Here is a 27,428-nt window from a genome sequence, read left to right as displayed (position 1 = left end):
AAGCAGTCACGTGGTACAGCCGGGCAGCGAGGCTTCGGACGTCATCGTTTTCGGCTCCTCACCTAAATGAAGCAAGCCTCGATACGCGCTTTACGGAAACGCCCCCTCCATTACTCGACACAAGCCTCGAAGCCTCGGCTCATCACGTAACATCACTAGTCGTAAGCAAACGTTTATTAACCACCACAAGATGGCAGAAAAGGCACAGCTTCCTGCTCCTCTTCCGGTGCCTCAGGAGTGTGCTTCCGGTGTCAGCAGGTCCATGTGGTAAACAACCTGAAGCAGAAACATGGAGCCTTCTGATAAGTGGACGAATTTGCCTCAGGGACCGAGTTTGAAGAACCTGACGGATGGAGGCTTCGGGAAACTGAAGGATAAACAGCACCCCGCCGTCCAGGACCTCACCAAGGCCCACATCGAGTCCTTTAACCAGGCTGTCACCGAGGGACTCGCTCGGGTCGTCCTGGTGGGTCATCAGACATTAAGTAAAGAGTAATAAGCTTAAGATGCTAGATTATATCGATTCGTCACTCAGCTATTAGCATTTCATTTCAGTCTATATCAGGAGTGGACACTCCTGGTCCTGGAGGGCCGGTGTCCTGCAACTTTTAGATGTGTCTCTACTTCAACACGCCTGAGTCAAATAATGAGGTCATTAGCAAGACTCTGGATAACCTGACTGCACTTCGGAGGTGATTCAGCTGTTGGCTTCAGGTGTGTTGGACCAGGGAGACATCTAAGACTTGCAGGACACTGGCCCTCATGAACTAGGATTGCCCACCCCTGGACTATATCAATAATTATAGATTAGTTTTTTTCCTTTTAAGTATCTGAAATACAGCTAAACTGGTCTCGTAACCTTTCTTGTTTCATCCACTCTGTTGTTTTTTACTTTTAAGCAGTTGTGAGACATGGAGGGAAACTTGAAACTGCTGGATTACTCAGCAGGTTGTTGCTAGGCAACCAAAGAGTGAGAAAGTTAGTTGATTCCAACAACCTAGCTTAGCTACCTTCCCTCTGCCTACATCACCCAGAATGTCGTGCAGTTCAGGATTGGCATTCAGTGAATATTGAATATTTTCTAGATGTATTATACTGATATTATGTCTATCCCGCTATATATTGTTATTGATGTATTATTAGCTGTGAGCTGGGCGTCGGCCATATTTGATTTTACCCAGTGTTTCCTCTCAGGCCATCCCACCCCTGGAGTTCATGTTCAGACAGGACAAAGTGACCCTCGCCTTTGTGGAAGCCTCCATCCACAACCCAGTGGTCACCAAGGGCAGCGTCTGCACCGAGATGAAGGTTTACCCTGCAGAGTGCCGAGGCAGGAGGTGCTCCTACAAAGGAAAGCTGGTGGTAAGGCCTCGTCCCTCAGACCGGGATCAAAGTGGAGACCTTTGACCTCTGTTTGATGGCGCGTTGTGTCGTTTTAGGCGGACATCAGCTGGGCGGTCAATGGCATCCCGAAAGGCATCATCAAACAGTCCCTGGGTCAGGTGCCGATCATGGTGAAGTCCAAGCTCTGCAACCTCCACGGCTTGTCGCCTAAGGAGCTCGTAAAGCATCATGAAGAGGCAGAGGTTCGCTACGCCGTCCATGATGTCATCATCAGCCATGACGGCCAATCAGATTCAAGCTTTAAGTGATTTATTTTAATGGTGGAAGGATTACTCACTATGTAAGCTGTTGCAGAAAATCCAGACTCTATTTGTAGATGTAAACAAGAAGGCTGTGTTAATTTTAAAGTACAGTGGTGGCAGCATCATGTTGGGAGGTTAATTGAGGCCAAAAGCACTAGGGCACTTTACAAAGGGAATGAAATGCTAAAGATTCATCAGGTATGCAGTCAGGATTACACCACCACCTTGGAGAGGTTCATACCTAACAACTAACTATGTAGCAAAGGTGGTGGCAGCATCATGCTGTGGGGGAGATTTGACTTCCATAATCTTTTCATATTATAAATAAATCACTAAAAGTCCAGATTTTATAAAGTAAAGCTGTGACTTTAAGAGCAAAGGAGTTGTTCCAGTTAAATCCCGCTAATTGTCTTTGATTTGGCAGGAAATGGGAGGTTACTTCATCATGAATGGCATCGAGAAGGTCGTCCGCATGCTGATACAGCAGAGGAGGAACTATCCGATCGCCATGTCCAGGCCCAAGTGGAAGAGCCGTGGTCAGGGATACACTCAGTACGGTAAGGACGCAGAGCCACGGCCCCTTTAAAAACAAGCGCCGCCCCTTTAAGAACGAGCCCCGCCCCCTGCTGGCAGGTGTATCCATGCACTGCGTGAGGGAGGAGCACTCGGCCATCAACATGAACCTCCACTACCTGGAGAACGGCACCGTGATGCTGAACTTCATCTACCAGAAGGAGCTGTTCTTCCTGCCGCTCGGCTTCGCTCTGAAGGTAACGCACCAAGCCAATACCGGTACCGATCCGATAACCGTATCGATTCTGATAAAATTATACAACATGTGTCAGATCCGTGAATGCAGATCTATTCAGTCTAATTCTGTTTATTTTACGTTGTATTTATAATCCCTAATTGCTCTTTCTTGGTGTGTTTAAAAGTTATCAAACACATTTGTTTTCCAGTGCATTTATGTGACGGCATGCTAGAAACAAAAGGAGAACATTTCTGAAAAAAAAAAGAACAACTGAAATTTTCAGGATAATTTCAGAAATTTGATAGAAAAACTTGGAAATTAATGAGCTGCAAAAGCCAAACATTTGCTAGGAAAGATTAAGAAATTTTGAGTTTAGTCTCTGAAATTCTCAAGAAAATTTTAAAAGTCGATGATTTTTCAAACTAAGAACATTTCCAAAAGTGGAAAATTTTTGACTTTTAAAACCCAGAAATTAAAAAAAAAATTTTTTACAAAAATTCTGTCATCAGTTTCAATATTTGAGTTTTTTTCTTATGGAAATCGTAGACTTTTCAAACTCAGAATGTCCAAGTTTTTTTCTTTTTAGAATTTTTTTTTTATCTTGATCTAAAAATTTTAGGTTTTTTTTTTTTCAGCAAATTTCAGACGCTTGAAATTCAGAAATTTTTATTTTTTCCCTTTTTTTTCCTCCTTTCTTTAGTAATCTACTTTTTGACAGTATTTACTCCTTTTTTCAGTCTATGAGGACCCTAACAGGTGTTTTATATTTATGTCTGTGTTTTACAAAAAGAAATGTTTTTGTTAAGCTATCTGTATCCCAGATAGCTTAATTGCTAAATAGCTAGAAAAATCTCAGAAATCTTTAGTTACAGAAATAAAAATTAAAAAAACTTGGAAGTTTCAAAAGTCAAAACTTTGCTATGATGCTAGTCTAAAAGATTTTCTATAAATAAAGTAGAATACTAGACCTCAGATATCGGTATTGGGTCTGATTTTAAGTTGGTATTTTTGTTTGACTCTTGGCTGCTCAGGCTCTGGTGAACTTCACAGATTTCCAGATCTACCAGGAGCTGATCAAAGGCAGCGAGGACAACTCTTTCTATAAGACCTGCGTGTCAGAAATGCTGCGCATGGTGTCGGAGGAGGGCTGCACCACCCGCAGCAAGGTGCTGGACTACCTGGGCGAGCGCTTCCGGGTCAAGCTGAGCTTACCGGAGTGGTACACCAACGAGCAATGCGCCAATTTCCTGCTAAAGTAAGCACTTATTGTAATGTACAAAGAACTCCTTTGAAATGCTTTCATGTCTTTTATTGTAATTTTGAGGATTAGTGGTTAGAGTAGGGGTGTCCAATGTGTGGTTCGGGGGCCGTTTGTGGTCTGATTGTGTGTGGCCCTATCTAACTCTGAATTGGAAAACATTTTTAAAATAAAAAATAAATAAAATAGAAACGACAAATAACATAAATTATGGAGTCTCTGAAAACAAAGTTGGGGGCTATTTGAGACCAAAGCACCAGAAATCTGACATTTCTGTCTAAAACAGAAAAAATTTGGATTTTCATTCACATCAAGCCATAAATATCAAAATTACAAGAAATAAAGGCTTGAAATATTTCACTCTGTATAATAAATGTACATAATTAATAGAGCTGGACGATATGTCTGAGAAATGTATCACGATATCAGCGTTTCATATCAGTCTATCGATAATTATTGATTAATTTTTTGTTTTAGGTATCTGAAATACTTCCAGACTGGCCATGTGACATTTCTTTCACTTCACAACGTTGTTTTTTATTTTTAAACAGTTATGAGGAGAAATTTTAAGCTGCTGCTGTGGCAGTTAGTCATCCGGTGGTTGCTAGGCAACCAAACAATGAGTGAGTTGCTAGGCAACCAAAGAATGAGCGAGTCAGTTGATTCCACCAAGCAGCTTCTGGATCAGAGTTCAGTGAATAGTCTGCATATTGATTATTGAATATCCTATCTGATGTGTGATCTATTGATATTGATCAAATGTTATATTGTTATTGATTTATTGTCCAACCCTAATGAGTTTCACTTTCTGAAACGAACGACTCAAAGATTAAACTTTTTCTCAATACTCCTTCTAGACGTTCATGTATGGCAACCCATTTTATCAGATAATAGTTTTTTTTTTTTAAGTGTAATTTAATTCTGTGCAGCACTGAGTTGACTTCAACTCCCTAAGAAGAGCAGGAAAGTTATGAAATAAATAAAAATGATGGTAAAACTCTGCGTTTTGTGTGCAGCGAATGCCTCTGCATCCACCTGAAGTCGGACCTGGAGAAGTTCTACCTGCTGTGCTTCTCGACCCGGAAGCTCTTCAGTTTCGCCAAGCAGGAGTGCATGGAGGAGAACCCGGACAGCCTGATGTGCCAGGAGGTTCTGACTCCGGGTCAGCTCTACCTCATGTTCCTGAAGGTCAGGATTGGGTTCTTCCTGTCTCCTCTGTATCCTTCCTTCTTTCTGTCCCTCTTTTCTTCATCTCTCCTTTCTATCCGTGTTGCCTTGTTTGTCTCCTTTATTTCTATTTTGATCCCTTTCTTTCTTTCTTTCATCCCTTCTTTGTTTTTACATCCTTGCTTTCTTCCTTCATCCTTTTTCTTCCCTTCCTTCCTGTCTATTGTCCTTCATTCCTCCCTTCATTCTTTCGTTCGTTTGTTCCTTTCCTCATTGCTTCCTTTTTTCCTCTCTCCTTTCTCCTCCTTCCTTTCTTGTGTCCTTTCTAATTAATAGAAAGGACAGAAGCTCTTTCCTTTAGCTTTTCATGTCCTTTCTTCCTTTCCTCTCCTTTTTTTTTTTACATCTTTGCTTCCTTTCTTCATCTGTTTTCTTTTCTTTGAAAATACCCATAAACAACTTGTAAATTCAGGAAACCTGTGTGAACCTCATCTTCGTTAAGATTTAATTTAACTCCTTTGAATCTCTCCCACAGGAGAGACTAACGGCGTGGCTAACGTCGGTGAAGCTGTCCTTCGATAAGCGAGGGTCCAAACTGACCGGCGAACTGAGCACTGAGAATGTGATGAAGTTTTTAACTATGGGGTCGGATTTAACCAAACCGTTTGAATATCTGCTGGCCACCGGGAACCTGCACTCCAAAACAGGTACGCACAACAACAAAGACCAGCTAGCTAACTAGCTTAACTTGGGATTAAAGAAATTATCTTAATGTTTGGGAGAGGATGAGAGGCTAATTTAAAGTTTAGCAACCACCAGAACAGCTGCTACCACTGAAAAGAGGAGTTTCTTAAAGTGGTCCAGAGATGGTGCTGCACTAACAGAAGGTTGTGGTTCAATTCTTTGCAGGTTTCAGACGAGTCGAAACAAAGAAATGCCATTATGTTAGCTTAAATGCTACCATAACTATGTGGGCTCTTACTAGCATGTTGGCTTGAACAGATTTACTTCATTTGTATGTTAAGATTAGTTTTATATCAAAATTAGCTAAAATGCTAATGTCAGCTTAATGTTGCCACTAACACCGACTTACTCCGTTTAGTTTACAAACATTTGTTTGAGCTGAAAGGCTAAAATTAAATCCGACTAGTTCTGATTTAAGACTTTGATACATTAAAAGCTGAAATTGCCTCTAATTAAAGGTTACTTTTAAATCTGAAAGGTCAATTGAAATGGCATTAGAGGAAAGCTCTTCCTGTGGGGTCAAAGGTCGTTTCGTCCTCCAGGTCTCGGCATGCAGCAGAACACGGGCCTGTGCGTCGTGGCCGACAAGCTGAACTTCATCCGCTACCTGTCGCACTTCCGCTGCGTCCACAGAGGAGCCGCCTTCGCCAAGATGAGGACGACGACGGTCAGGAAGCTGCTGCCGGAGTCCTGGGGCTTCCTGTGTCCGGTCCACACGCCGGACGGCGAGCCCTGCGGCCTCATGAACCACATGACGGCGAGCTGCGAGGTCATCACCGCCACCGCCTACACCACCGCGCTGCCGGCTCTGCTCTGCTCGCTGGGTGAGAGCTGCACCGCTGGCTTTCTGTTGCTTTTCCTTTCTTTCTGTTTCTCTCTCTATTTCTGTCTTTCTTATATTCTTTCTATCTGTCTCTTTTTTCTATTTTGTCTTTGTTTTTTCATTATTTTGTCGTTTCTTTTTTCTTTTCTCTTAATTTTTTTACATTTTCCAAATCTTTTGCTGTTTCTTCCTTCCTTTCTTTCCTTTTTTTTTCTCTGTTTCTTTCTTTCAATCTGTCATTTTTCTTTTTTTCTTATTTCTCTCTCTCCTCCCCCCAGGTGTCACCCCGGTGGACGGTTCTCCGGGTCAGGCCTTCTCTGACTGCTACCCCGTGGTTCTGGATGGCTCCGTTGTCGGTTGGGTTGAAGCTGATTTGGCTCCATCCGTCACCGACTCGCTGCGCCGCTTTAAGGTGACTTGGATGAATATTTCTGGTCGTTTTTCCAGGTAAACTTGACCTCTGAACTCTTCCTTCAGGTTCTGGGACAGAAGAAAATCCCTCCCTGGACTGAGATCGTCCTGGTTCCTAAAACCGGGAAGCCCAGTTTGTATCCGGGCCTGTTCCTCTTCACTACGCTGTGCCGCATGATGCGACCCGTCCAGAATTTGGCTCTTGGGAAGCAAGAGCTGATTGGCACGTTTGAACAGGTAAATAATTAACATATTTTTAAACTGTTTTTGGGGAGCCAGCAGCACTAAACCAGCTGTTCGCCTGCAGCTGTACCTCAACGTGGGGATCCTGGAGGCGGAGATTGAGCCGGGTGTTAGCACGCACCAGGAGCTTTTCCCCCACAGCATGCTCAGCGTGGTGGCCAACTTCATCCCCTACTCCGACCACAACCAGAGCCCCAGGAACATGTACCAGTGCCAGATGGGTAAGTCGGCTACACGGGGGGTGTCCAAACTGCGGCCCGAAGGCCATTTGTGGCCCTTTGGTTAATTTTCTGTGGTCCTTGACTGGAATTCAAGAATGGCACAATTGTGTCCATCAAACGCCTTTTGTAATGTTTTTTAGGATGAAATTTTCCGTGGTGAGTTTTTATGTTCTTAAACGGAAAATGTCCAGTACAACACAAATTTTTCTTTAACCAGCCTTTTTTGTATTTTATAATAAGTCATGCCACAAGCATCCTGCAAGATTTTACTGAAAAACAGACTTTGTAATTTTTTTAATCAATTTGTGCCATGACGACAGTTTGCTGGTCTGGACTGTTTCTCATTATGTAGTGTATATTTATTTTTATTATTATTTATTTACTTATTTAATTTTTTATTGTGTGCTATGTTGAGACAAAGAAAATTTCCCCTGTGGGATCAATAAAGTCTTATCTCTCTGCTAGCTAAGCTAGACTGGTGGAATCAACTCACTCATTCTCTGGGTACCTACCAACAACCTGCTGGGTAACTAAGAGCAGCAGTTTAAAGTTTTACCACGTGCCTAAAATCTGATTTAATATAAAATAAAGTGAAGAGAAGACTGTGGCTAAAACATGAAATGTCATCAGTTTTGTAGAACTTCAGATATTTAAAACAAGAAAAAACAAATCGGTAATTAATGATATTGACTGTTATTGAATGTGTATATTGTGATTCACAACCACACAGTTAAATAGTTATCACTTTCATTTTTATTGCATCAGTACCACAGAATATGATGATAAAACTTTAAGTCCATCCCCAATTTTAAGATGGAAAGATCATAAATAAACCATCCTGGATGGACTGGCAGCGTTGGGAAATTGTTAAATCCTGTGAATCGGCTATTTTCCACTGCAGGGAAGCAGACGATGGGATTCCCGCTGCACTCGTTCACGGATCGCTCTGACAACAAGCTGTACCGGCTCCAGACGCCGCAGAGCGCTCTGGTCCGGCCCTACATGTACGACCACTACAACCTGGACAACTACCCGAGCGGCACCAACGCCGTCGTCGCCGTCATCTCCTACACCGGCTACGACATGGAGGACGCCATGGTAAGTTCGGGTTAACGGTCTGGTTTCCGTATCCCGCTTTGGAGCAGTCTTTATCAAACTGTGGTTCCCCGGGCGCCATCTAGTGGTCAGAAAGGTACTGCATGTAAACAACCATTTATTTGCCGTGACGTCAGCTAAAAGTGCGACGCGCACAGCTAGCTTACCAAAGTATTGTGTTTAGAAGTAATAATGGGTAAAAGGCTGAAAGCCAGGTCACTCAAAAGAAAAAGATAAGAAACCGGTGGAAAGAAAACAGCGTCAGGAAAGTTATGATCGAAGGAAGCCAAGTTAAACCTGCTCAGAGTATTGATGGGTCGTTCACGGTCAGATTTGTTTTGATCGGCTCTGAGCCGTGAACGAGTCTCAGTTGGTGAGAACTGTTCTTTATTTTTACGTCTTTGCTCGCTTATAATTCTCTTATTTTTATTTAATTTAAAATGATTTGATTGGCAAATAAATACAATTGATAGAAGTGGGGGTGTTAGTTTTATATTTAATGGTGCAGAAGATGGCTTTTGTTTCCGCCAAGCAGCTCATTTCTATTTTTCTTTTGTTGTGATTCTAAATTACAAATAGCTGTAAAATATTATTAATGCATACCACATTGAGTATTGAACAACTTCTTTTTTAATTTCTATGTATCTGATAAAATTGGAAATCACACTTTCAGAATCTATGAAGAAGTCAAAATGGCCCCAGTAGATTTGTTCATGGCAATAACTGATTTAAGAACTAATATTCTCATTTCAGGTTATATATATTAACATGTTGTGGGGTAGTTTCATGTTAGGTGGTCCGTGTTTGTTTGTTAAATGAGTTAATCAGTCTGAAAAAGTTTGAGTCGTTGGTTTAGGGATGAAACGCTGACGCTTCTCGATGTCGTTAGATCGTGAACAAGTCGTCGTGGGAGAGAGGCTTCGCTCATGGGAGCATCTACAAGACGGAGTTAGTGGACCTGGCGGACAAGGTGAAGGGAGAGGACGGCGTCGTGTTCGGGGCCAAGCCGGGCGACCCGAAAGTGAACGGGAAGCTGGACGCGGACGGGCTGCCTCACATCGGGTCGGTGATTCAGTACGGAGACCCGTTCTACAGCTACATCAACCTGAACACGGGACAAAGCCACGTCAACTTCTACAGGTCACTGCTTCACACAAACTCCACTGTTTTGAATTCTCATTAAAACTGTCACCGTAATGTGACAGTTTAATAAGAGGCGGGTAATCTGAGAAAAGATCAATCTCTGTTTTTGGTCGATTACGAATACATAATTGACCAAAAAGCGACAAACAAACATGCCAGTTGATCACCAGCGGGAGAAATTACTCTTTTTATTTTTACCAAAGACAAAAGAGAAGCCCTACAGCTGCTGAAATTTGATGCCACTCCATTTTTGCTTACGTTTTGTGAAGAACAAAGTTGTGCTGATATTTCTTCAGAAATTTTGTTTTTTTTCTTCAGTAGTTCTTGGTGCAGCGCCCCCACAGGCGAGGAGGGGAACAGGTTTTTCAGTGTGGTTAATTTGAGGCAGTGTAGTGGGAAAGAGAACCAGAGTTGGGTTGTTAATAATTACACTTATTCAATTACATTCACTCGAGTGACTTTTGAAAAAATACATTTCTACAATTCTGCACTTTTTACTTCTGCTCGAGTAATTTTATTATGAAGTATTTCTACTCTTACTTTGTAAAACTTCTGGATTTTCTACCCACTGAATGAAAAAGAAAAACGTTTTAACCAGAAATTCACCAGACTCAGACTGGTTCTTTACCAAATACTTTCCGGACTATCAGATGTGAAAACACCATTAACTGTATGTTTTGTGTCTGTAGGAGCCATGAGGCTTGTGTGGTCGACAACATAAAGGTCTGCAGCAACGACACGGGATCTGGTCGCTTCAAACGTGTCTGCATCACCGTCCGAGTGCCGCGTAACCCGATGATTGGTGACAAATTTGCCAGCCGCCACGGTCAGAAGGGCATCCTGAGCCGCCTGTGGCCGGCAGAGGACATGCCGTTCACTGAGAGCGGCATGAGCCCGGACATCCTCTTCAACCCGCACGGCTTCCCGTCTCGCATGACCATCGGGATGCTGATTGAGAGCATGGCCGGGAAGTCGGCCGCCATGCACGGCCTGAGCCACGACGCCACGCCGTTCACCTTCTCCGAGCAGAACTCTGCGCTGGAGTACTTCGGGGAGATGCTGCGCGCCGGTGGCTACAACTACTACGGCACGGAGCGGCTCTACAGCGGGCTGAGCGGCCAGGAGCTGGAGGCCGACATCTTCATCGGCGTCGTGTACTACCAGCGACTCCGCCACATGGTGTCCGATAAGTTCCAGGTGCGCACGACGGGAGCACGGGATAAGGTGACCAACCAGCCGCTGGGAGGAAGGAACATCCAGGGCGGGATTCGGTTCGGGGAGATGGAGCGGGACGCGCTGCTGGCCCACGGCTCGTCCTTCCTGCTGCAGGACCGGCTGTTCAACTGCTCGGACCGCTCCGTGGCGCAGGTGTGCATGGACTGCGGCAGCCTGTTGTCGCCGCTGCTGGAGAAGCCGCCGCCGTTCTGGTCGGCCATGCGCCACCGGAAGACGGTGTGCAGTTTGTGTGGGAAGAGCGACTCTGTGGACTCCGTGTCTGTTCCCTACGTTTTCCGTTACTTCGTGGCTGAGCTGGCAGCGATGAACATCAAGGTGAAACTGGACGTGAAGTGAAAGGAACAATCAAAACCTCTGTTTTCCTCTGCAGCTGTTTATCAGGCAGCGCTAAAGTTTGAACGTTTTGACCCTTAAATAAAAGATTTTTAACTGTTGCAGTTTTATTACATGATGGTTATTGGTGGCTGTGGAGAGTAGCAGCTAGTTGAGCTGCGATTCCAAATATTTGGATAAACTATTTAGTTTACAAATGAAATATTTAGCTAGCTAACAAGTCTAAAACAGTGAGCTGAATAGAATAGAAAGCTATTTAGTTGAAAAACCAAACATTTAGTTTGCTAACTAAATATTTATTTCAAAATACCCAACTATTGACTTTACAAAGGAAATATTCATCTTGCTAACTGAATATTTAATCTAAATATCAGGCTATTTAGTTTATAAGTCAAATATTTACCTTACTAGCTGAATATTTACTTCAAAACACCCAACTAGTTAGCATACAAATGAAATATTAGCTTGTCAACTAAACATTTATTCCAGAATAGCAAACTATGTAGTTGGCAAACCAAATATTTAGCTTGCTAATTAAATATTTAGTCACAATATCCAGTTATTTAGTTTACAAATAAAATATTTAGTTTGCTAACCAAGTCCAGAATACCAAGCCATTTATCTTACAAACCAGATATTTAGCTTTCAGCTTGCTAACTACATATTTAGTCTGCAAGCTGAATATTTAACATGCAGTTAATGTTTAGTTTAAAGATATGTAGTCTACATTATAAGTTTTCTCCTGAATACAAAACTCTTTAGTTTAAAAATCTAATATTTAGCTTGTGAACTTAAAGTTTAGTTTGCAAGTTGAGCTTACAAATATTTAGCTTGCTAAACAAATATTTTGTTTGAAACTGACATTTATAAATGGGTAAAATGTAGAAAAAAATTAACCCCAGTTTGTATCCTCTTATGACTAAATAACCCAGATTACTCATTTTTTACAGTGTAATTTTCCCAAGCGACACCCTGTATCAGGGTTTCTCCTAGAAAACTTGCTAAACCCGGAGTTCAGGGCACCAGGGCAGTCCTCCAGCCGCCCACCATGTTTTTGAGTTAAAAAGTGTTTGAAGTTGACAGGAAGTTTAAAGACGTTATTTGATAGTTATGCATTTTTGGAAAACTTGGAAGATTAATACCTAAACACCAACTATAAAGTCTTACAAACAGAACAGGCAGTCATAAAAAAACTAATAAATTATCAATGCTAAGCCTGGCGGGGGCACAAATGAAACCTGGTGGCCCTCCAGGCTTATAATAGAAACTCTGCATATAAAAACCGAGTTTCTGCCTGGAAATCAACGAGTTCAAATGAACTATTCCAGTTCTCCCAAGGATGGTTTACAAATGTCTTATTTTTAATTTATGTTGTATAATCACGCCACCCTTGAACAAAAACCGTTAAAATAAATCATTAAAGCTTCAGGTTAACGACTTTAACGCCCACCTTGCTGAGGTAAACTTCTGCACACCCCATCACACTTCACTCGTTGTAGTGTCTTAAATTTAACATACAGTGTTAGAGTTGATAAATATGAAAATATTTGTAAACATATGGAGGTTAAAAAACAATCTGTTCACATTCACATCACTGCAGCTGTGCCAGGACGGCTGGCAGGTCCAGAACAGACGGGACAGTGTAGTCTGGTTTCACCGGACCGTCCAGCTCAGACCCGTCCGCTCTGTGAATCCACACCGTGGCGCGAACTTTGGCGTTAACCCCGCCCTGGATGTCCGTGTCCAGAGAGTCGCCCACCATGACGCAGTCCTGCGCCTCCACCTGCAGCATGCTGAAGCACAGCTGGAAGATGGACGGGAACGGCTTCTGCTCGGCGTGATCTCCGGCGATCACCACGGCGTCGAAGAACTCCTCGCATTCGGCCGCCTCCACCTTTTCCCTCTGAGTCCGAGCGTCGCCGTTGGTGAGCAGCAGCAGCTTGTACCGGCCGCGGAGTTGCCTCAGCAGGTCGCGCACTTCCGGGGTCAGACACAGAAGCTCCAGCCGGCTGTTCTTCCACAAATAGTAGCACTGAGAAGCCAGATCGGATGCGGCGCTGCTTCCTGTAGTCTCTGCGATGCTTTCTGTCCAGTGGCACATGCGGATGTCGTCCTGGGAGGTGCCAGGCGGCCGGTCGGGGCTCTCGCACAGCAGCTTCAGCTTGAATTTATCACAAATGCTGCGGATTGTGTCGTCGTCCAGGTTCAGTTTGGACTTCAGAAGCTCACCAGTCTGCAAAATACACAAACCAAGCCACATAAAAAGGTCTGAAACAATTAATCATGTTTAATTGATTATGAAAATAATCATCAACTAACTTAGTAATCGATTAATCATTAGTTGGACTGAAATAATTCTATTTGCTGATAAATATTTAAGCTTAAGCTTTGTTTTGATTCTGTTTGACAGAAATCAGACTAGGGCTGAAACAATTAATTGTGAATAATCGATTTTTAAATAACTGTCAATTTAGTAATCAATCATCAATTGGAAAAAAAGGACGTTTTCTGAAAGATGTTTAGATACAAGAAGACACATTCTTTGTTTGATTCTGTCTGACAGAAAATCAAATACGAAAAAAAATTTAAAAAATAACCGGGATGGTTAACAACAGATTTTAAATAATGTCTTTTTTGCATTAAATTGTTTCAACTGTTTAGAATTTTGTTTTACATACATGCATATAAACTGTGTATAATTTGGGTTGTGTTAATAAGCTATCACCTCTCGTGAAAACAAGAGTTTTTCCTGCCTGTCAGGAGGAAAACTCCTCCCTTGCCGGTCTTCATAACTCCTTTCCAGGTCGTGCGCCGGCAGTCTGTTAAGGAGCGGACACCACGTCTTCATTCACTTCCCAGTCCGTTCAAATATCGACTCTTTCTTATTTATGCCGTATAAATTAAATAAAATACTGCACATGTTAACGGGGTTTCTCCATGAAACAAGTATCGCGAGGGATGTTGACTTTAAAACCGAGAACTTTAGCAAGCGACATCAACAATCAGCGGAAGTTTTAACTGAAGTCCCCGCGGAGAAAACCATTTTTAGCCGTCATCACCTTCTTTAGAGCCACCTCGCCGGCTCGGCTCGTGTCTACGAGCGTGTTGTCCAAATCAAACAGGATCGCTTTCACAGCTTTACCCTCCATTGCTGAAGCACGCCGTCAGTCCACGCTAACCAGGAAAACAAACACAGCTTTGCGGAAGCGGTGCAAAGTGAAGTGCTTCATGGGATTTGTAGTTTTAGAGACAAAATGACGCATTTACACAATTTTTCCTCTTGATGGCGCTACGCGTTTACTGAAACTAAATGATAGATAGATAGATAGATAGATAGATAGATAGATAGATAGATAGATAGATAGATAGATAGATAGATAGATAGATAGATAGATAGATAGATAGATAGATAGATAGATAGATAGATAGATAGATAGATAGATAGATAGATAGATAGATAGATAGATAGATAGATAGATAGTTGCTTAATTAAGGACTTTTGCATTGTCAATTTGGTTGCATGCTAAATATTATTAGCTTGAAAGCTTAATATTTAGTTATCAAGCTATTTAGTTCACAAACAAAAATATTTAGCTCGTTAACTATTTAGTCCAGAATAGAAAACTATTTAGGAAACAAATAAAATATTTAGCTACTAACTTGCTACCTGAATATTTAGTAAGAAAGTTAGATATTTATATATTTAAAGTCCATGATTTAAATATATTATATTTAAATCAAACATGATTTATTAATTTTTTTAAAAAAGGTAGTAATTAAGTAAGTTTGGGATTAAAATATTTAAATGTTGTGTCTCTTAATGATTTTAAGAATTTGTGACCAATCCCCAATAAACAACCCAAAGAAAACAAGTGATCCAAATTAAGAAAAGAGTTAATTTTGTTATAAGTGAGGAAAAAAGTGCTTTATGTCATGAAAACATCAAACAGTCACAAACGTCACGTTTTGTTGAATGCCATCATCAAAATCATCAATAAATATCAAATATGTTGATCAATGTTCCATTTATTATTAATTATTAACTATTCTTACGTGAGTAATTTCTTATGGCTACTTTTTACTTTTACTTGAGTAAAAATGTGGTGAAGTAGTGCTACTCTTACTTGAGCACAATATTTGGGTCCTATATCCACTTTAAGTTAAACAAATGGGAATAAATTAAGTTTGACAAACTTAATTCAATTACACATAACAAATTAGCTCAAAAAAGTTCAGTTGGACTGGGTAAAATCAACAAAATTACCACATGAAACAAATTTAGAGAGGTAACTATTATTTTCATTGCTTTCAGGATTTAACAATGAATCAGCTGATTTTTGTGTGACTGAGCATCACAGAGTGTCCCAGACGCTTATTTGTAAGAATTAGTCTCGCTTTCCTAAACAATTATACTAACAGTAATCATAAAAAGCCCTACGTGACTCCTGAGCAGCATAATGTCAATTTAAACAGCATATTCCGTGACACCAGCCTTTCAAAAATAAAAACATTCCTCAGGTCTTATGCAACCTGCGCTTTAACTCAGCCTCTTATGTGGCAGAGGGCCAGAGGTTCACACGCAACGCCGTGCAGAGAAGCTGCAAAGCCTTCCAATCAGATACCACAACAAGCCTTTCTCACATTAAATAGCTGTTCTTCCAGCGCAAGTACCTGTAGGACAAAAAGAAACTGACCTAAATATCTCTGCAACATTCAAACATGCCACCTGCTGCTTGCATGGGAAGGAAACTTTAAATGAAAGAGCGCTGCAAATTAAACCCTTATTTTTATTGACATTAATAAAAAAAATAATACTTAAAAAATGGAAGTGAAAGATGAGACGGTGGATGCTTGAAAATAAAACATAAAACGGTATAGGTGGAATTTCCCCTCTAATGTGAAGGGGAAACAAAAGTGAGATGACTTCCTTCATGTTTACAAGAAAGAGTGGAACTGTAACATTATCTTTTTTTGGCATTTTCTGCCAATGTTATGAGTGTCACTTTTTTCCCACCAAGCTTAATTTTATGTTTTGTTTTATCATTTATTTACCTGTGATGTAAATGTTGTGATGCACTTTGGTCAGCGGAGGTTGTTAAGCTTTTAGTTTCGGTATCCGAGTCCGCAACGTTTCTGCATTTATCAGGGTGAGTGGCCGAGTCTAACGGTTATTTCAGCCAGAGATGGAAGTGTGTCACCGGCACAAGAATGACAAAACTTAAGGTGTAGTTTACAATTCATCGGATTATTAGAATATGTCGATTATTAAAATTCCTCAAGGCCAATTATCTGCCTTGAAACCTTGTTAAATTGTGTTTTACGTTGTACTATTTAGCGCCATGTGTTCCGGCCGATAGTTTTTTTTTTGCTCTCACTTTCGCCGAAGAATGCTAAGTGTTATTAGCATAACATAAATCCTCTTTAATCCCGGGTTTCCATCGTTTTTTCTAGGTTCTAGTGTTTTTGCGCGTTACAATGTGCAAATATCCATCGCTCACGTGTACATAAAAGCTCTAACAGGTGTTCTAAACTTATTAAATTGACTGCAATGACTTCCAGGTCAGGAACGAGAGATTCGCTGTCCGCACGGAAATACTTTTGCATTTATCACGCTGGGTGGCCAGTCTCACGTCATCGCTTTTTATTTTCTATTATGGCGAATCGCAAGCAACGTAAAGGTGCTTACCGCCACCCGCTGTTCATGTTACACGTTATATCTCAGCAGGAGACGGTTATTACGTGAGTAAACAACATACAAGAAATTAAAAAACTTAGGATGTGGTTTAGAGCTGCAATGATTCATTGAATGATTCGAGTACATCGATTGTTAAAAGTCCTCAAGACAAATTATCTTCCCTGAACTTCTTTATTTAGTGCTGTGTTTCCGGCCGGATAATTATTTATGTTGCACAACGCTTTTGCTTCTTTGCCCAGAAATGCTAAGTGCTATTAGCACAACATATGTCCTCTTTTCTCCGACATTTAAGCGTTTTTCGGGAAACTCCTCTTTTTTTCTGTGTTTAAAAGTATATTTGTAGGCTTTGTGCTGTATTATCTTCATTATTGAATTGAACATAATTTCAGATTTTTGTGTGTTTTATGTTTTTACTTTTATTTGAGTTATTTTTATTATGAAGTATTTCTACTCTTACTTGAGCAAAATTTCAGGATTTTCTACCTACTGAAGGAAAAACAAACATGTTTAACCAGAAAATCACCAGACACAGACCTGTAGATTTTGTTAAAGTTTTATGGGATTTTTTTTATTGAAGGAAATTGATTTTGACTTGTTTTTAATTGTTCTGATTTTATTATTTTTTGTTACTTCTATGAATTATTGTCATTTTGATCCTTACGATACCAAAATGTCCACTTAAGTTTATATTTTGGTCCACCTGATGATGTAATTTTTAAAGATTAAAGGATTGATAATTTGATCAATTATTCTGTACTTTTTATCAAATACTTGTTTACTCTTGCTAAATTAGTTGAAGTAGTTCTACTCTTACTTGAGTACTATTTCTAGGTTCTCTGCCACCTGCACAGTATCTGTATGAGGGGAAAAGGGTGATAGCCAGAACTCTGGCAGCCATTTTGTTGCCCAATCAAAACTTTATTCTGCTACAGAGACAAACTCTGGCCACACCTTGTGGATGTCATATTTTAATCAAAGTTATGGAATGTTGGCTGTTTAAACACAGAAGCATTGGCGTGTCAGATGCACCCGTCAAGCTGCACGTACACATAAACAGAAGCAGCACGGTTATGTAAAGCTCTCTCTGATAAAGCAGTGATATCCTTCCCTGCTGGGTCTATATAAACAATCCGTTGGAGATGTGAATGTTTAAATCTGCTGCAGCTGCATGCACCAGTAGCTGCCACTCTGCACAAATCCAGGTGCATTTAAGCTGCATATCTTCTCAGCAGATAGATGTAATCTAAAAAATTATAAATGTTCCTGCCAGTAAAAAGATTGGACCTCCCATGGTTGTCGGGCAGATTGCCATTTCTGCTGTTCTGATGCACCTGAGTTACTCTGACCGGCGACTGAACTGCAGCAGCAGGAGGATCAGCCACTGATCTGCAGAGTCAACAGGTTCTGCTGCAACTAACGACTATTTACTGGTTAATCTATCTAATAAGTCCAGATTTGAAAAAATTAAATAAAAAAAGAATGAAATCTGAAAATAAATAAAATTATTAGGACAAAAATGAAATAAAATCTGGAAAAGAAACTGACTAAAATATTTGAAAAAATATATTTCAGAATATAAAATCTGAAAAAGATTTTGAATAAAAATAATCCAAAAAATTACTTAAAAGAAATAAAATCTGAAAAAGAAATTTAAAGAATAAAATTAGAAAAAATAATTAGAAAAGATAAAATCTGAGAAAATGACTTTAAAAAGTCATTTAAAAAGTCATTTTCTCATTACTTTTTATTCTGGTTTCTGAGAAAGCCGAAAAATAAAACTACATAAAAATGTGAGAAAATACAATCTGTAAAAAAAAATTAAAAAAATAAAATACAAAAAAATGATTGAAAAAAATATCTGAAAAAGAAATTGAAGAAATAAAATCAGAAAAGTTATTAAAAAAAATAAAATATGAAAAAATATTTTTAAAAGAATAAAAAAAAATGAAATATGAAAAAAAGCAAACAGCATAAATTTGAGCTCAGCTGTTGCAAACATACTGTAAATTACTCTCAGAATGATTTCTTGTTTTTCCTCTTTAGAAGACTGGCTAGGAGAAGCTGGAATCTGTCAGATTATACTGAAGCATCAACAAGAAGTCAAAAGTTAGATTTTACTGAAAAGTATGCATCTCCAGTAAACAATGAGTAAATTTCAAAGTTTTTTTACGGAACCTCAATAATCTGGACTGTCAACGTTTTGTTTCCAAACTTAAATCTAAACATTGTGTTTTTTTTACATAAATGAATCCAAGATTAAGCGGAGAAACAAACCCTTGCAGAAGGGTTTGTTGGAGTGTTTTTCAGCTTTGCACATGTTGACCCTCTGCAAACAACAATAATTCACAGCCAACAGTCGAATATCAGGCCTTCAGAGCTGCTCCCTCTTATTAACATGTCATGGATTACATCATTCATTGTTAGCAAACACTACCTACAATGTCTCCTCTCATCCTCCTGCTACTTAATCTGCCTGACTGCTTTGCAGAGACACGTTAGGGTTGAAAATATGTTCCTGCAGCTGCATTCCCGATATTCCCGCTGTGCAACCTCACATTCCTCCGGATAATCACACGAGGAGCTGGATTAAAGTTTCTCCTGCTGCAGACCAAGTAAAAATCAAATGCCTGCGTACTTCTAAAACACGAAGCATACATTCATGTCAGTCACTGTTTTTTCCTGACAGTCGCATCGCTTGCAGAGGTTAAATAGAGGCTTTCCAGATGTTGATTTAAACGAAGACATGACTTCATATGGATTTTATGCGTCATTCCTGCTTGTTTATTCTCATTCAACTGAGATCATCACTGTCCTGTGAAATTATCTACAACAATATTTTTAAACTGATCAGATCATGTTAACTTGTCATAAATTGTGGATGTGATGTATGGAAGTCCTGAAATGCCCATTTTGTCTTGGACTTTAAAGTTCATGTGGAAGTAAAAAAATAATAGATTAAATCATCCAGTCACATTTTGGGTCTGTTGAGACATATCTATTTGCAAAGAAAATTAAATGTCTTTGCATGATCTACAGTTTAATGGAACTGCGTTGGAAGTTAATTGAAAAGCTAACATATATAAGAAATAATTACAGAAAAATTAAATAATGTAACAAATTTATTTAGCTTATTTTGATGCAAAAAAATTCACATACTTAAATATTAGGGCCAGGATTTCAACTTGTTAATTTTGATTAATTAATTATACTGATTTTGAAGCAGCTAATTGTATTTTTTAACACCTAAAACATGCCCGCCCTGCATGTTTTAGGTGTTTCCCTTCTGCTACACACCTGGCTGGAATCTGTAGATGATTAACAGGCTTCTGCAGCACTTGATGGTCATGCAATCATTTGAATCAGCTGTTCTGGAATAGAGGCACATCTAAAACATGCAGAGCAGGGGGGCCTGAGGACTGGAATTGAGAAGCGCTGCCCTATTTCAATGCTGAAGGGAAATAAAAATTTGTTGAGTAAAACATTTTTTTGCCCTGTTGATAAAAGTCTGAAATGGCTTAGTCGATTAAAAATTTTAATCAAGCCTCCACCACTAATAAATATGACATTTGGGACTTTTAAAACAACTAAATTATGGCACCTGTGGCTTTCCATACTTACTGTTCTGGCGCTCATCGCAAATGACATCACTGATGCCCGGATGCCCGGATAAACAAGCACAAACAGAATGGCGACATCTGAAGAGCGCATAAGGTCGGAGCTTCGTTCAATATTGTTCAGCGCAGAAGCGAAGTGTGGAAAAACTTAAACGATAGTTGAAATAATGCAGAGGATTCATTAAGAAGGCAGCGTTGGATTAAAGGTAGGGTTTTTGTTTCTGGTTACGCACTGTGAGGTAGTTAGCACACGCTAGCACTAAGCTATCTGGGTCTAGCTTGACAAGTTTCCTCTCGGCAATTGGTTTACGTAAAAATATTGATTCATCAATGCTTTGCAATTAATTTTTTCGATTAAATATCAAATTGAAAAGGCAGGTGAATCAATAATATCTCCATAGTGAGCAACACTTGTGAGCAGCTAGCACTGTCACTTTATTATGTCATTAAAACACTTTTTCATCTATAGTTGATTTGCAGTTGGTAAACAGCTATTGGTGGTAATTAAATTGTACATATTAATTATCTAAATCAGCCGATCACAAAGGGATGTCATCTCTTGTTGGTCAAAACTAAAATGGCCGCCGTGCGCTGGTTTAAATTTAGCAGTTTGTCATTAAATCCAAACATCTCTGCTTGTTTAGATTTAAGCTCCAAATGCTCCAGAACTGGAGTTTTTACAACCTATCTGTTGAAAACTTTAGGTAAATACAGATTTTTGATCATCAATAACTAGTTTTGTTTTCAGATTTTCACCTAAATGTGTGAGATGACTTCCATTTGTTCTCCATGTTGACATAAATATCTGACTTGCAGCCTTTCATTTTCACTCGTGTCAGCATTAGCTGTGTTGTTGGAAAAGATGTGTAATGTGTGGGCGGATGAGTTGTGTTCCAAAGAAAGATAAAAAAAAAAAATTTAAACAGTTTCAGATCTTGGTACCGTTTTCCATGACCGAGGAACGGTGAGTAATGTGAGTAATGTCGTGTTAATGTGTAACATCAGCTGCAGGGGTTGTGCTGCGATGAGCAAACTACGCTCCCATTCCTGCTGAGATGGTAGTGAGTCTAATGTTCTTCAGAAAAACAACATGTTCTCAATAGCTGCTACTGGTAGCTACCAGAAGCCTCTGTTAGTGCCAGGTCACGATAAATCATTTCAAAACATTCACCGTGTTGATGTGGTCCTCAGCCGGAGCTACATACACTGTACAAAACAACACGTAATCTTTATCCTGATTCCTTCTGACAGAAAATCAAAATAGGACTTGAACAAATAATCGTGAATAATTGAATATTAAATTAATCATCAACTAACTTAGCAGTGGATTAATTGGGGTATGCAGACTCAAAAAATGTCCATGTGGTGGGAAAAAAAATTCAGAGCAGCAAAACTGTATGGAAAAAATCGAAATTTTGCATTTAGGTATTATTTTGTATTTAATACCTAAATGCAAAGTAAAGGATATATAAATGAGGTTAAAATAACTTAACTGCACACATTTTGTCAATAAATATAATATGCAAAAAGTAAATACAAAATAAGTAAACTACAATACAATTATCATAAAAAGTATAAGAAGTATTTAAAACTAAATGAACAAATTAAGATAACAAAACCTGGTTCTGCAAATATGTTTTATCTTCATTCACTGAAGGAATAATATGTTATAACATGTTTATAATTGTTTTTAAAGGGGGATTGAATTGTTTATTTGCATCTTTCTAATATTGCATAAAAAGCTCACATGAATAAATGGAAAATCTGTAGAATAATACAATTAAACAATTAATCAGCAGAATAATCATTACATTAATTGAGTAATAAAATAATCCTTAATTACTGCCATAAATAAGGCTGAAACTTTTAAGTTTGGTAAGATAATCAAAATTATACCAGAACATTGAGAGAGATATTTTCTTAGAATAATATTTACACAGGATTATCTGGGAAAACCTTGAAAAAGCCCAGAAGATGATCATGTCATGGCTTTGTAAGCCTCTGATAGGTTAATTCACAACTGAAAATAATTGTATAAATTTAATAATGAAAAGTTATTTTTATACCTTTCTACCTATAAAATGTCGATGTAACTGTACTAAATACATTAAAAGTGAGAACAGTTTTCTTTTCAACATATCTACTGTTTTCTATTGGGTTTTCAGTCTTTGCGAGACGTTTTAGGTCAAAACTGTTCAGGTTCAAATGTACACAGAAAGCTTCAGACTTTTATAGCTTGGAATGTGAGATTGATAAACGGTTTTGTTTTTCCAAATCAACAGATAAATCAAAACCCAGGAAACTGGTAAATGGTTTGATTTAAAAAACAAAAAAACATCAGACAAAATGGCACCACATTGTTGTGAAATGTACCTCTAACCTGGTTTTTCCCCCCGACTCTAACCAAACACCAGAGGCACGGAGCCAAGAGCGCAGACACAATGGCAGCCATGCACCAGTGTTAAAAATAAACCTATAGTCGAATAACGTAGCACCAAACAGGTAGACAATCATTGTGAAATGGGTGGGACGCCAAGAGATACAAATAATTTAATTCTTGCAGCAGGGTCCACTTGAGCTGCGCTGCCAAATTTCCCAGGGTGGATCAGACCTATAAAATATTGCTACTGGGAAGCTGCGGCTTTAAGCAAAATGGAAACAATACGTACAAATAATTAGCAACCAGAAAACATTCGCAAACAGAAGTGAGTCACTGACTTCTGTGGAAAGTATTAGATTTAGCACAGGGTAGTTCCAGAGGGAGTCGGCCAGCACAATGGACAGCGGTGGCACTGGTCGTTCAAATCGGCCTAATTAAAGTAGTTACTCACATTCAGATCTGAAAAGGACAATTTCAAGAGAAGCCAGAGGATTTCTGAAGAAACCTTCTGGGTTCTTGCAGCCAATAGCAGCTGCATTTCCGTTACAGATGTGCACCAAACTTCTGCTATGGAATTGCTATGGCAACAATAAAAAGGCCAAAGCTCTTGCCTCGTTTTTATCTAATAACATTACAATTTTTACTCGATTACAATTTTTGAGTACCATATTTTCCGCCCTATAAGGCACATCTAAGAACCTTCAATTTTCTCAAAAGCCGACAGTGCGCCTTATAATCCGGTGTGTCTTATATATGGACCAATATTGAGCCACAACTGGTCTCACAACTATGGTAAGTAGCCGCCGACTTAATTTTCCTCTGTAGAAGAAGAAGTGCGCGGTGCATGCTGGGATATATGACTGCACGAAGTGTGCCGTTTCATCTACATTTGTGTGTTTGTGTAAAGACCCCAAAATGGTTCCTTGTAAGAGACGCGCTTATGACGCAGAGTTTAAACTCAAGGCGATGAGTCACGCAGTAGAACATGGGAATAAAGCAGCAGCGAGTTGTCAGAACGCTGGTTTGTAATTTATTACGGTAATAAAGTTTGACCTGTCTGACTGTTTTGTTGACATTCCCTTTAGCGTCTTATGGATGCATAACGTAACCCCAGCCTCTACTGTAGCGTCTATTCTATGCACCTTCTAGTGCGGTGCGCCTTATATATGAAAAAAGTTTTAAAATATTCCATTCATTGAAGGTGCGCCTTACAGTGCGGAAAATACGGTACTCTACCCTCCTCTGTGTAATAGTAAGATAAATATCAGTGATATTTACTGTAGTACTTGTTGATGAAGCTTAGCTTAACTGATGTAGCTGTTATCTGCTAGCTAAGACAGACATGTAGCCTGCGTGTTTGTTATTACGTGTACTTACTCTGCCAGTCACCAGAACCTTGTTATTCACAGAGTTTATACGTTGTTTATAAATCAGTTTAAACATTGATTGTATGCATCCATGCTGTACACACTCTTCATGTTCACTAGCTAGTTAACCATGTCGTAGTAGGAGATTGGAGGCAGCATCAGCTGACGTATTTTCCTTCTCCGTCTCATTCGGGTCGATGCAGACAGCTGCCATTTTGTTGATGTATCTTTTTCTCGTAGATTGGTCAAGAGTTTCCATACATTTTATTTTCATTGGTCTCGAAGCCATGAATCCGCTGTGCATTGCTCTGCACTTGCCTACCAAGATGGCGCAGATCACTTACAGTTCAGACTAGTGGGAACTTTGTTTTCCGGTGTTTCCATTAAATAAGAAACACAATTAAAATCACATGTAAATAAGTTTGTTCACATAAGTGTTTTAAAAACATTCCACACGATTATTCTCTAACTACTTCCTGTCGTCATCTTCTTTGTCGTTTCTCCTAGTACTAACTTCCTGTTGTTCATTATATGACTTTGGTGATGCGAAAATAGTGTTTCCATTGCAGTTTTATGAAATAAATAAATTTTGATGTGGCCAAAAAAAATCCCTTATACCAGCACTAAAACTTTTTATTAAGAAGTTTTTTCAAATTGTTGTTTCTATTGAGAGAATTTATTCTCAAAATGTCAAATTGTGCAATTGTATGATCGATTCCAGATTCTGCTGAAAGTAAACAATGGTTGAAAGTTCCGTCCGTCCCTAGTGGAGTCAGCAGGGGTGCTGGTGCAGATCAGGTTGAAAGTTATAAATATAGTCTTGAAACAAGTCTGTCAGTGGAGCACATCATATCAAAGAAGGTAAAATCTTAGTTATGCTTTGGTTTAACTTCATGTTTTCAGTCTCACCACATATAAATATATTACTCACATTAAAATTACAGACCTCACTGTAGCTTCACGTGAGGTTTTAATTATATGTCTAGACTCTGAGCTTCAAAAAAGTATTTCTGCGTCATGTTCTTTTCCACATGTTGGTTTTTTTAACTATGATTTTGGGATAAACCATCATAAATGCGCACATAACTGTAAAACAGAAGAAAAAACAATAATTTTCACCACTTTAGTTGTATTAATAATAATAATTTAGTCAGCTGATCTTTGATGTAGTTATAAGCTCACAATAAACAATTAGGAGCTGATTACATTTAAGATGTGTTTATGTCACACTATGCTGCATGACAGAATAAAACAAACAGCATTGGGTAATAGCTAGTTACATTTATCTTAGTAACTTTTTAGAAAAATAAACCTTTATCCTTTATATTTTGACTTGAGTAATTTCATTATGAAGTGTCACTACTCTTATTGAAGTAAAATCTTTGGATCCTTTGTTGACTGAGTAACTTACTAAATTATCTTGTTTCAAACAAAGTTTCCCAAACACAGATTTTAAATATTAAATGGTTGATGTTTGGGTCAATTAAAAATAATAAAATCTTTTCAGCCATTTGTAACTTTTCCATACACAAGTCAAAAAAACACGTTTTTCAGCTTTACATCATATTATAATGTTTTCTCCTCATCAAAACATACCAGGAGTGTTGCTTTGATTATTTCAAACATGTTTGGGAAAATCCTTTAATCACCATAGCAACCATTCAGCTGTGCAAAACGCCTGGGTGGACGTAGCCCCGCCTTTGAGACGCAGCTCCTCCCCCTCTCGACTCCTTCAAACTAGCCAGCAGCAATTGGCAAACACCTGGTGGAGCTCAGTATCTGTGAAGACGTCCTGAAGGCAGAGCTTCAGAAAGAGCAGGAGCTTCTTAAAGAAACAGAGGCCCAATTTTAAGGCGTTTATTGAGGAAGGAAAGTTTCTTTTAACTCTTACTTGATATCTACATTTTTATAACTGAAGGTAAAATAGTTACTTGATTGTGCTATAAAATGGCAAGAAAACGCATAATGCTACTTTAATATTTGTCATGACCTTTAATTTTTTAAATAAATTCTCTCTTAATTCATAGTTACTCAATTACTGAGTATCCATTTTACCAAGTACTTTCTACCTTTATTTGAGTAACAATGTGTTGAAGTACTCTTACTGTAGCACAATTATTGGGTATACTCTTCCCACGCCTGAGAGTAACTCACTGAAACATATCTAATGATGGGTGTATCTAGATAACAAAATGTTTATCTGCTCATCCTCTCTTATCTGATTTTTGAAGCGGCTCCTGAAGGTTTCTTCATTTGGAGACATCCTCTCTGCAAATCCTCCCCTCCCTCTCTCGATCTTTTCGTGAGAAGTCGGAGCGGCACAGAGTTGTCGGGGCAGAACCTCGACACGTGATGGTTGCGCTGTAACAATAAATCCTCCACAGCTCATCTTACCACCCAACGCTTCCCTCTGTCTCACACAAACCTTTCTGGGAGCAGAAGTAGCTTCACGCCTCACAGAAGCAAAGAAATTCAGCCTGAATTAATTTAAATTCACTATTTAAACAGGAATGTGTATGTGTAAAATTGTTTTTTTGAGTGCATTTGGAGCTGCAGGATGATCTCTGGAGTGTTGCGTGCTTCAGCCGCTGCAGGCCTGTTGATCCTGTTTGGGTTCTTCTGTTCGGCCCGACACAAACACTATTACCTGGCTTCAGACAGGAATGTAAACTACCATGAAGAGACGACTTGTACGCCGAGAAAGAAGAGACGACCTCATGAATGAAAGAGACTGTTCTCACTTACCATTCATAAATCAGATCTGAATTTATGAAAAGAACAACTGAATCCAAACTGGAAAACTGAAGGTACTCTTCAAAGCTTGATAGTAACTAGTAACCAACTCTGGTTTTTTTTACTGAATAACCAGTTATGAAAATGAAAAACAAACACATTTTAACTTTTAACAGATGCACAATTATACAGATGTACATCTTTGAAAAGCAGAAGTGGTGGCTCCTGCACAACCAACAGAAATTCAGCAAATGGTTTCTAGACATTAAGTCAACAACAAACCCTTTAACATGCACCAGGTACAAAAACACACAGTTCAAAGGCGACATATTGTTCTTCTATTTTTGTTGTTACTGCTTCTAAAAAAAGGCCAAGTGTCTAAAAAACACCCAGCTGTTCTTTTGCGAGATAAGTTAATGTTTTTTGGTGTTTGAAAAATCTCCCTCAGTGAAGTCCTGCCCGTTGCCTAGCAACCTCAGCAGAGTTCCATCTGTCACTTAGCAACCAAAGCAGAGGTCCAGCACGTTTGGTCAGATGCTTTTACTCTGATGACAAGAGGCTGTTCTGT

The 27,428-nt window shown here is 39.2% G+C and overlaps 2 protein-coding genes across 3 annotated transcripts; one reads left to right on the top strand and one right to left on the bottom strand.

The window, feature by feature from the left end:
- Positions 1 to 203: 203 nt before the first annotated feature.
- Positions 204 to 11,172, top strand: polr1b (RNA polymerase I subunit B). The gene is made up of 15 exons (XM_044135957.1): positions 204 to 466; positions 1,195 to 1,362; positions 1,440 to 1,586; positions 2,071 to 2,203; positions 2,280 to 2,416; positions 3,429 to 3,652; positions 4,672 to 4,843; positions 5,358 to 5,529; positions 6,109 to 6,390; positions 6,668 to 6,801; positions 6,867 to 7,037; positions 7,108 to 7,264; positions 8,166 to 8,362; positions 9,249 to 9,499; positions 10,192 to 11,172. Exons 1-15 carry the CDS (start codon positions 290 to 292, stop codon positions 11,072 to 11,074), a joined length of 3,405 nt encoding a protein of 1,134 aa, XP_043991892.1. The 5' UTR covers positions 204 to 289; the 3' UTR covers positions 11,075 to 11,172.
- Positions 11,173 to 12,594: 1,422 nt separating this feature from the next.
- LOC122842253 (N-acetylneuraminic acid phosphatase) lies at positions 12,595 to 14,292 on the bottom strand. Of its 2 annotated transcripts, none has more exons than XM_044135959.1 (2): positions 14,131 to 14,292; positions 12,595 to 13,304 (listed from the first exon to the last, which is right to left on the bottom strand). In XM_044135959.1, the coding sequence occupies exons 1-2, from the start codon at positions 14,218 to 14,220 to the stop codon at positions 12,663 to 12,665; spliced, it is 732 nt and encodes a 243-aa protein (XP_043991894.1). In that variant the 5' UTR covers positions 14,221 to 14,292; the 3' UTR covers positions 12,595 to 12,662. The 2 variants fall into 2 exon arrangements, with proteins under 2 accessions (XP_043991894.1, XP_043991893.1); XM_044135958.1 differs by having other exon boundaries at positions 13,797 to 14,282.
- Between the last annotated feature and the right edge of the window lie 13,136 nt (positions 14,293 to 27,428).

This window comes from Gambusia affinis, linkage group LG13 (assembly GCF_019740435.1).
Source record: "Gambusia affinis linkage group LG13, SWU_Gaff_1.0, whole genome shotgun sequence".
In the NCBI taxonomy this organism is placed as follows: Eukaryota; Metazoa; Chordata; class Actinopteri; order Cyprinodontiformes; family Poeciliidae; genus Gambusia; species Gambusia affinis.
Note: the sequence above shows the minus strand (reverse complement) of the source record. Positions and strands in the feature narration are given on the sequence as shown.

Excerpts from the sequence above, each read along its gene's own strand:
- polr1b (XM_044135957.1), top strand. The coding sequence starts at position 290 with ATGGAGCCTTCTGATAAGTGGACGAATTTGCCTCAGGGACCGAGTTTG. Across the intron at positions 2,417-3,428 it reads CGCTCGGCTTCGCTCTGAAG|GCTCTGGTGAACTTCACAGA; the intron begins GTAACGCACCAA and ends TTGGCTGCTCAG. Across the intron at positions 8,363-9,248 it reads ACGACATGGAGGACGCCATG|ATCGTGAACAAGTCGTCGTG; the intron begins GTAAGTTCGGGT and ends CGATGTCGTTAG.
- LOC122842253 (XM_044135958.1), bottom strand. The coding sequence starts at position 13,919 with ATGAAGACGTGGTGTCCGCTCCTTAACAGACTGCCGGCGCACGACCTG. Across the intron at positions 13,305-13,796 it reads AACTCTTGTTTTCACGAGAG|ACTGGTGAGCTTCTGAAGTC; the intron begins GTGATAGCTTAT and ends TGTATTTTGCAG.